The sequence below is a fragment of the Strigops habroptila genome, chromosome 4 (genome assembly GCF_004027225.2).
Source record: "Strigops habroptila isolate Jane chromosome 4, bStrHab1.2.pri, whole genome shotgun sequence".
Taxonomy (NCBI): Eukaryota; Metazoa; Chordata; class Aves; order Psittaciformes; family Psittacidae; genus Strigops; species Strigops habroptila.
This window is the reverse complement of record NC_046358.1, coordinates 17,464,101-17,474,303: the sequence shown is the minus strand read 5'-3', so window position 1 is coordinate 17,474,303 and position 10,203 is coordinate 17,464,101. Positions and strand designations below refer to the sequence as shown.

At 37.3% G+C, this 10,203-nt stretch overlaps 1 protein-coding gene across 1 annotated transcript in view; it reads left to right on the top strand.

The window, feature by feature from the left end:
* The first annotated feature begins 486 nt into the window (after window positions 1-486).
* C4H14orf39 (chromosome 4 C14orf39 homolog) overlaps window positions 487-10,203 on the top strand; it is a 34,613-nt gene continuing 24,896 nt past the window's right edge. The window contains exons 1-3 of the mRNA XM_030484127.1: window positions 487-535; window positions 855-911; window positions 4,807-4,933. Of these exons, the coding sequence (XP_030339987.1) occupies window positions 487-535; window positions 855-911; window positions 4,807-4,933 (233 nt within the window). The remainder of the gene's footprint in view (window positions 536-854; window positions 912-4,806; window positions 4,934-10,203) is intronic.

Genomic DNA, 10,203 nt, shown 5'->3' with positions numbered 1-10,203 from the left:
CACTTATACTTATGCATATACCTTCTGATTTAAATGTACTTTGCAATTGCTATGGGAGGAATGTACAAAATGGATGAGTAGCTTTTCCATTACCAGCATTGCGGTCCGTAGGCTTAGGAAACCAGGTGGAGCAGAGGCTACACATTTTGTACTCAGGTATCTTTTCTCGCATTCTTCATGCTTTCTAGGAACATTAAGCCTCTCAAAGATAGAACTGCTGCAGGAAAAAAGCTTTACCTAAATGGTACACCTCCTTTTTTTCCTAACTGTGCTTTAGACTTTCAATGAGTGCATTGCCGCTGTCAGTGAGAAATTTGGTTCCACTAAAGTGGTTTAGACAGTAATTCAAATGCAGTTAAACCTTTTTTCCTCCCTTTTATCTTAAAATGTATGGTATTGTCTCGCAATTTTGACTTTTTTATTGTATCAGTAAAGCTGCTGACTGTGTAAATCTTCAAATTTCATTTTTCTTTTGTAGTTTACACAATGAGTGACAGGCTTTTGAGCAACTTAGACAGACTTCTGCTCAAGTTTGGTAGGTCATTATGTCATATATTTTTAAATTATTAATTACTAATGCAGTACAAATTATGATGTTTTCTGCTTTAAACAGTAATATTAAGTTCAAATGCTTTTATAATATTAAGGTCTTGATATTTGCCTACATAATATTCCCTTAGCTGTGATGTCATGGAGAGAGGTACTAACTGCTATTTAATAGTAAAATTGCTATTTAGATATTTTGCTAAAATCTTTGCTAACCAGTGTTTGTGCAATTAATTCTGCACAATAGCTCAACTCACATATATATGTATATATATATACACAAAAAAACTCATTTATTTTCTTCTTAGTTTTCCAGCTAGAACAAACTTCTTATGCTAAGGAACATGTGAATCAACAGATAAATTGTGAGTAGTGGTAAATTATCATTTTATTAGACACTGAACACACTGCTTTTGTTTCATTAGTCCTGGTATACATATAGTGTGTTTCAGGGGCGGAAGCAAGCCTAATAATGAAAGCTGTCCCGTGTCCTGCTTTCACCCTACCTCATCTTTTGCCATCAATGCTTGCTCATTCTCCCTAGCAGACTTTGCTTTTGCTTGCGACTTTTAGCTAATACTGTTCAGCTGTCTCATGGACAGCCAGTTTCGTGCTGTGCCATTTCCTGCTCTTACTCTGTAGCTCCTCACAGTCACTGGCAGTTCTTTGATTCAGCTGTGCTTGCTCAATACATCTGCCACTTGCCTCCCTTTGTTTCTTCATGGTTTTTGTTCTTTCCAGATTTGGACCTCTGCCCCACTGCTGCTTTTCTCTGGTTTCTTAAAATAGTGAAACTTCTCTCAGTTGCTGCTACCTGCTCAAGCCTGGTTCTTCTTTTTTGCCTTAAGCAGCTGGTAATTTTATTTGAAATTCAAAATAGTAAACCCAATGAGAAAGTCTTGCTCCACATCATTTTTTCCCTCCCAGAATTTACAGACAGCTTAATATTATTGACTCGTATCTGGACTGATTTTTTTTTTTTTGTTCCCCATGCAACTATGTGGAATCACAAGAATTATTGGGGTAGAGAAGTTATTCTTTATGCAATCTGAGGATATCTGTGTTCATCACTGGTACTTCATAGGTAGATATTGAAGCTCATAACCTTCAGGAAAAAGAACAAGAGAGAATTCTGGTCTAATTGGTGTTCCTCTTGATAGCAACATCTCTAATAATCTTGACCGGTATGTGCAAGCAAGTATTTACTATTTATGAAGATTATCAATATTAAATTGAAGCATCTTAAACATTAAAACACATGTAACGCTAAATCTGGTACCCCTAGAATTGTTTTTTAACTCTTCAATCACATAGTTGAACCTCAGAGTTGACTTTTTTCTTAACATTTATGCACTGTTGCGGTAGATGAGCATGCTTTTAGGAAAAATCCAAAGGCTGTGTAATAACATGGCACAGCGATTTGCGTGTTCAGTTCAGAGATATCTAAATATGTGTGAACTTACAACAACACTCAGACTTCTAAAAGTTTGGGTTAAATCTTTCAAAGATCTGCCGAGAAATAGTTCCACTGATTTAATTTAGTCTCTGTGTGAGTATTACTTGGCAGAGGAACAGCTGTAGCATTCAGCCTCAGACTTTTAGTGTGAGATTTGGCAGGCTTTTTGGCTAGAGTCCCTTTATAACCAGTGGAGGGAAGTGGGTGCTTTTAGGGTGTGATTTGTCTTACCCTGAAGAGAGAGTTTAAAGTAGGTTAGATAAAGTAAGCTTTAAAAAATGTCCACTCGACGCTGCTGAGTGTACTAGTAGCCGTGGGTGGCTAGTTTTGAAGTTGGTGCCTGCATTGTAAAGTTGGGTGAGATGGATCTCATCCACAAGGTCCTTGCAAAAGCAAAGGGCAAGTAGAACAACTCATAGTGGTCACAGAAGTGCTCATCTGTAGAAAATGCTAAATGAAGTGTTAAGTGCATGGCTTTGCTTATGTAATAGATATTTTGTTAATACAGTTATATCTTGGTAAATCTCAAAATGTCATCTGCAGGATACACCTGTTTTTTAATAGAAATGAAGCTTATGTCAGTTGTCCAATAGTTGTGCTTCATAGAATCATTGAATCATTGAATGTTTTGGGTTGGAAGGGACCTTAAAGATCATCTAGTTCCAACCCCCTTGCCGTGGGCAGGGACACCTTCCCCTAGACCAGGTTGTTCAAAGCCCCATCCCACCTGGCCTTGAACACTGCCAGGGATGGGGCAGCCACAGCTTCTGTGGGAAATCTGTTACCGTGCCTCATCACCCTCATTGTGACAAAAATTATTCCTTCTATCTAGCACAAATCTACCCTCTTTTACTTTAAAACCATTGCTCCTTGTCCTGTCCCTAGAGGGTTTGTTAAAACTTCTCTTGCCATCTTTCTTTTAAGCCCGTTTATATTCTGAAAGGCCACAGTAAAGTCTCCCTGGAGCCTTCTCTTCTCCAGGCTCAAGAGCCTTTCTGCATGAGAGGTGTTCCAGCCCTCTGATCATTTTTATTACTGTCTGATGGACCTTCTCTATCAGGTCTGTGTCTTTCTTGTGCTGAGGGCTCCAGAGCTAGATGCAGTACTGCAGGTGGGTTCTCATGAGAGCAGAACAGAGGGGAAGAATCACCCTGTTGCTTTGATCTGGTAAGAACAATAATTCAGTGAATGTAGTATGTCCCAGCAGCAAGACAGAGTATAATAGTGACATCCTTCAATCAAAAAAATAGCAAAATATAATACAGATTTTGGATGTAATATCCAATACCCAAAAATTAAAAAAAAAAAAACAAAACAAAAAACTTTTACCCAATATAAAGATGTTCTTTCTATATTGTCTTAGTCATCTACACCCTGTGTACTTGTGGTCTACTTCTATGAAGTGTTTATAGTGCTATTAGAAATCTCTATGCACCATAAGTCATTAGACAATCCCTAGAGCAAAAATGATGAGCAAGCACTAAATCCATGTTCCATTTCTCCAAGTAGAAACAAAATGCTAAGTAACAGCAAGTTACTGACTTCAGATATTGGAAATACTAAGATATTGAAGATCTTCAGGATACCTCAAGATATAAATCTTTCACTTTTCATTGACTGATGTTTCTCTGAAAAGTGTTGGGGTTTTTTTCAGTATAAATGCAGCTGGCATTGTAAATATATAGCAAGTAGTGCAAAACCAGACCCAAACGTCAGGATGACCTGAAGTTCTAGAGCAGACAACTCAAGACACATCTAACTAAAATGCCCTTCCTGGTTAAGTAGATGAAAAGGGCAGAATGTCTGTGATTGACCTCAGTTTAGGGCCACCAGCTTTGGCGTACAATGCTTCAGGGCAGCAATGATGGCAAAGGATGTTTTGGTTCTAATAAATCTGAAACCTTTTATGAAAAAGTAAGAAATAAACAGGGCAGAGAAAAAAAAAATGCACCCAGTTGTGCTTATTGCATTGCAACGTGAGCATGTATGATAGCTCTCACAGCTTTTACTTGTGAAAGAGAACACCGATCATATTCCGCAACATTGAGTTGCTACTGACCACTCATTCAGAAAATAGTATTAGCTGCCTGCTTTTAGAAAAGGCAGAATTAAGAATCTGTGTTGAGAATCTCCAAATACCATAGTGTTTGAGGATTTGTTGTTATAATGCATTTTTTCATTAATTAACCTGTCTCCTATATTAGTTTCTTGTACCTTACACATTCCCACCTTAAATAAATTATCTTTTTACTTCAATTTCTCTGTTTATAATAATATAATAATTTGCTTATATCCCTTTAGTGATGTTTTTATTTTCCCCTTTTTGTAGTCAGCTTTCCAATTAAAAACATTTGTGCTTCTGGATTTCAAGAAAAGCGCTGTCTGAAAGAGACCTTGATCTCAAGCAACTGTTTTACACCAGTCAGTCTTCCCAGTTGCAAGCATTGCTGAGAGCAAAGTGGCTTACATTCTGGTTTCCCTGTATGCTACTTCTAGTATCTGCAGACACTGTGGATTGCAAAAAAAAAAGTATATACTGGGATATGGAAACAGCAGAAATACTTTTCTTCTTCCAAAGTCAGTCTCATAATGTTAGATGGTAATTAGGGTACTCACCAACAGCTGAAACTCCATAAATTTTTGACTCACTTCATTGTTGCTTTTCCTAATTGCAGACTGTCCACTCATCTGGTGCTATTGAGATCAAGTATTTTGGAAGACATTTTTAATCATTCTGAATGTAGACTTTTTAGTTCATGGATATGTTGAAAATACATATGATTAAACGGTCTTTTTAATTTCAGTATATACTGCAAAAATCACAGAAAAAAAGAATGAAATCGCTAGGCTGCAGGAAAATATAAACAACAGCAATGATGCAATTGCTGATTTGCACAAGCAAACCGAAAGTAGTAAAGAGAGCTATAAAGCGTAAGTATAGCAGCTTAAACTTTGAGTTATGGGTGGCATTGAGAAAGTCAGTGAGGAAGTAGTGTAGAAATATGTGTGTGTTCTGACAGGAATGATGTTCAAGAAAACGTTAGTATTCTATTTTTTTTCAAGCTGAAAATCATTAGGTACAAAAATTACAGTATTACCTATGCCCTGAAAAAGTAAACTATAGAAAACCAGACTACAATTAAGGTTGGTTTAGTTTTTTATCAGACTCCTCAGTTTCCAGAGTTCACACAGGCACTGTCTTTGCAATGTGTTAAAGTATTCAAGTAGTAAGGTAAGAAAACTAATTTTTCTATATTTGGATGCACCTGACTTCTGTCAAATCTGAATATTATTAAGAATACTGTTCGAAAAAAGTTGTTTTGGTGTTTTTTTGTTTGGTTTTTTTTTTAAAGTTAATGGCTGTCAGTGACAATAAGGCTCCGTTATGTTGTTTGTTTAATTCTGAATTTGGCTTCCTGAAATTGAAGCATCTTTCTATTCTTTATTCACATGTTTCATGTTACTTTTTGTTATATACATATCTTCTGCTAAGATGTGTCATAACTTTCTCTACATACAGATACGTGTGTACTTCTACTAGCAGATTTTGATATAATTTTTACTGCAGACTGCAATATTGTTCTTCTAGGCACGCTTTTGATGAATACAAAGGGCTGCAGATCACAGTTTTTTAAATAGATTTTTTTCTATCAGATTATTAGTGCAAGGTTTAAATGCAGATTACTTGGATCTTAGTAACTGGAATTTTCTCAAGCAAGAATTTGGCTACAAGGAATTTTTTCTTACTGACATGGAATGTAGTTGAGTAAAAATGTCTGTAACGTATATTTGAAATATATTTTTTAGGATGTGAGTGGAAATATGAGTGTTTCTAAGAATAAAAAGTCAAGTAAAGATAGCATGAGGGTCCTTTCTAGGTTTCTTTTGAACTATCTGAAAACAGAATGTAATCATTAGTGAATGAAGTGGGTAAAGTGGGTAGCTGTTTGAATCAATTGCCATTATGTGCTGATTTATAGCTTTATCGTTAAGAAAAAAATTGACAAGAAAATTCCATTTTTCCTTTACATTAAATTTTTGCCTCCAGTGCAGATAAAATGAACACTTTTGTAAGTTTCTGAAACCATCCACACTATTTCCTTAGATATCTTTCGAAGTTGCAGATCTGTTGGTGAATCAGAAAGTGTTAAGTGATGCAAATAAAGGAATAAAAAAATAAGGGTAGAACTAAGGATTTGATCTAAATTTTAATCACTGAATTCAGTGGGGTTTGGCTCAGGTCCTACAAGGAATAATTCATGGCATTAGTGTAAAGAGGCTGAAAATGAGACGTGACTCATTAATGAATATATGTATTCATGGAAGCACAACGCTTGCAGATGAGTAGAGACTTTGTGTCAGAGATTATTGAAAATGTCATTTAATGACATACTGAAAACTGTGATAAACAAGCCCTTGCAGTAAGATCAGACAATTAGAGCACTTACATAGTAGAATCATCTTAAGCTTCTAAAATTTGTTCTAGTTGATACTCTGTATATATTGGATCTGATTCTGCTGTTGATCTCATAAATTCAGATACTGTTTTGGAGTCATGATCACCTTCATAGTTGACCAGTTGCCAGTAATGCTCAATAGAGCTCTCAAAGAACCAACTTTCTGTTGGGATTACTAGACATCGTAAGTATATTGAAGCATGTTTGCAGACTTTGAACAAAAGACATGATTTTTATATTCAACAAGTCTGCAGAAAATATGATACATGAGACAGGTGTATTGGGATACTTCTGTGTTTTCTAAAGAAATACGTAGAGGTCTGTGTAGCAAAGAACTGAAGGCACAAAATGATCAAACCAAAATAATGTATTTTTAGGCAAGTAATGACATTTTTCTAATATTTAGTTTCTTGAATCATTCAAACTAGAACTGTTGATACCGGAACAATAAGAAGTGGTGAAATACTGCTGATGGAACCTATTCCAATTTTATTGTTTTATCTTCTATTTTTTAAATTTGGGTTCAACGATGGTAAGATTTAATGGAAATAATAATAAAAAAAAAAAAAAGCCAGATGAACTCAAAATGTTGCTAATTTGTAAAAAAAATTATTTTCTTGTTCCACTAGCTAAGCTACAAGATGTTTTTATTGCTTTCAAATTAGTGTGGATAAAGATTTTTTTTATGATGATGAAAGGCAGGGCAAATAAATGTGGTAACTACCAAGAACCTCTGTGAAACTGTGATTCATTTAGCCAGCTAGTAGATGAGCTACTTCAATCCTGTACACTTTCTGTTTACGAAACAGTGTTCTTTTGTTACGTGTTTTTAGCATGTCTGCAGAATTGATGTGAACACAAAATGTAACACACAGTGTGGCTTGTACCTTGATTAATAAACCTTCTATGGCTTTTCCATTGAGTGATTTTTTTTTCCTCCAATGAAAGGCATGGAGTTTTCTGAGTGGAAGATCACCACAGTGTGTGTATATAGGTATATAAGTATGTTGGTGTCTAGTTTTTAAAAAAATATGTGCCTTTTAAAATTCAGCTTTCTCCTGAATTTGCAATAGATATGGTGAAATATTTTGTAACAACATTTTTACTTACCAGTGGCATCAAATAATTTGATAGCCCATAGTGCTAAATTTCCTGAATGGATGCTGCAGTTTCTTATTCAGCTTTTTTTGTTGACAAACTTTACTGCTGTTATAAATGTTGATTATATGTCGTGTTGTCCCACCGCTTGAACTTCAAAGTTATTGACTTCAGTTCAGCAAATCAATTGCCAGGTCTTTATTCTTTATTTCATTTATGGAAATTGCATTGTTAGCTGTTACTGAAGCCTCTATTTTATTCCACCCTTCAAGTGATTGCCCAAATGCTTTGATGTGTCCAGTAATGAATTACTTGGTTTGTTCAATTGCAGCATTGTTCTCTATTGCCATTTCTCTCCTCCTCCTTGTCAAGGTAACTCTTTAAATGTAACTGTAACTGCTGTTCCATATTCACTTAGTCTCTTCAGTCCTGACGGATTTTTCCTTCTTCTATTTCTTCAATGTTTACCTTTGTTAGTATCTATGTATGTGTTACTAAAGTTGGGTTTTGTCTGTACTTTTCCTAGGACAAATAGTTCCAGTCAGAAAAGATTCATTATAGGTGTGTGTTTTGCCTTAGGTTAGCTTCTATTCTGAACAAAAGTTGAATTTATGGATCACTTTAAGCCCTGACTAGAGAGAAGGTGTGTTATTTTTTTCTACAGAAGGCTCTCTTGGAGGGAGCATGTGATTTTTTCTCATCAGAAGTGGGATATCTGTCCTACCCTAGCCCACACTGCTCAGATGTTTTGGCCATCATCTGAATCTCAGTTCCCAGCATCTCAGAATTTGCCTGTTGACAAGCTGTCATTACAGCAGTTTTTCTTTCTGATCAGGCAGAGTGTTTGTCAGTAGCACATAAGGCTATTTAGCTCAATAAATTTCAGTCATTTTTTTGTTGTTTCCCTCATCACCTATCAACAGCTTTGTGTCTGTTAAGTCTTATTAAGGTATTACTTTATGTTTGGAAACTTCATGCACACAAATTCAGAGGTTTCTGTATTTGTTTCTTACCATTTTTAACTGAGCAACATCTTGGCCATTTGTTCAGTTACAGCTTTCTGTGAAAATGTCATTTCTCATAGCTGTTACTTCAGATGGGAGTGTAGGAAACATCCAGGCCTGGATGGCTCATGCTCCTTACACCATCTTTTTTTTCAGGCAGGATGCTTTCTTGTTAAAGACCCATTATATGCTTCTCCTAAAGAGCACATCTGAATTTCACTTGAATCAGAAGTCTATCTGCCTGTTTTTCTAGAGTTCCCACATCTGAGGAAGCGGTATATTTGCTACCTGGACGTCGAGAAAGTACTGTTAGTTTACTAGTCCTAAGTCCTTCATGTATTCCCTGAAGTTGCTGTGCTTTCAGTACAATCTACATCACCCTGCAGTAGGAAAAGTACTTTGGTGTGCTGCATTATAGCTTCTGAAATCAGAGGAAGAACAAAAAATGGATTAATTGTGTTTCAGGGCTGTAGGGGAGCCACATAAGAGGAGATCCAGGCTAAGCATTACCGAATGTGGACCCATCAGTTTGCTCTAGAAGAATCTAGTTATGAACTGGGTAAAAGCCACTCAGCACCTCTTGTCTGGAGACAAGTTTATGGAATGGGTGCATTTGACAATGTAGACATAGTATATAGCCAGGTGCCAATTGCATCAAATATGAAAATATATGTGGATGATGACTTGGAGGTGGAGATGATGACGAGAAGAGGTGCCATGCTGGACCTTGTGCTCACCAACAGGGAGGGACTGGTTGGAAATGTAACGCTCCAGGGCAGCCTTGGCTCTAGTGATCACGAGATGGTTGAGTTTGAGATCCTCAGGACGGTGAGAAGAGCGTGCAGCAAGCTCACTGCCCTGGACTTCAAGAAAGCAGACTTTGGCCTCTTCAGGAACCTCCTTAGTAAGGTTTCATGGGATGCAGTCCTAGAGGGCAGGGGGGCCCAAGACTGCTGGTTGGTATTCAAGGATCATCTGCTACGTGCTCAAGAGTGTTGCATCCCGACTAGAAGAAAGTGCAGCAGGAGGGCCAGGAGACCTCCATGGATGGACAAGGAGCTGCTGAGGAAACTTAGAGGGAAAAAAGAAGCTTATAGAAGGTGGAAGCAAGGACAGGCGGCCTGGGAAGAATACAGGAGCATTGCCCGAGAAGCTAGGGACCAGGTTAGGAAAGCTAAGGCCCAGCTAGAGTTAAGTTTGGCAAGGGATGTAAAAGATAACAGGAAAGGATTCTATAGATACGTAGCAAATAAAAGACAGGCTAGGGACAATGTAGGCCCTCTCCAGAAGCTATCAGGAGAACTGGCTACCATGGATTTGGAGAAGGCTGAGGTTCTTAATGACTTCTTTGCCTCAGTCTTCACCAGCAAATGCTCTGACCACACCACCCAAGTCTTGGAAAGCAAATGCAGGGACTGTGAGAACGAAGACCTTAGGCCCACTGTAGGAGAGGATCAGGTTCGAGACCATCTTAAGAACCTGAACGTGCACAAGTCCATGGGACCTGATGAAATCCATCCACGGGTCCTGAAGGAGCTGGCGAATGAAGTTGCTAAACCACTGTCCATCATATTCGAAAAATCCTGGCAGTCAGGTGAAGTTCCCGATGACTGGAAGAAGGGTAATATAACCCCCATTTTCA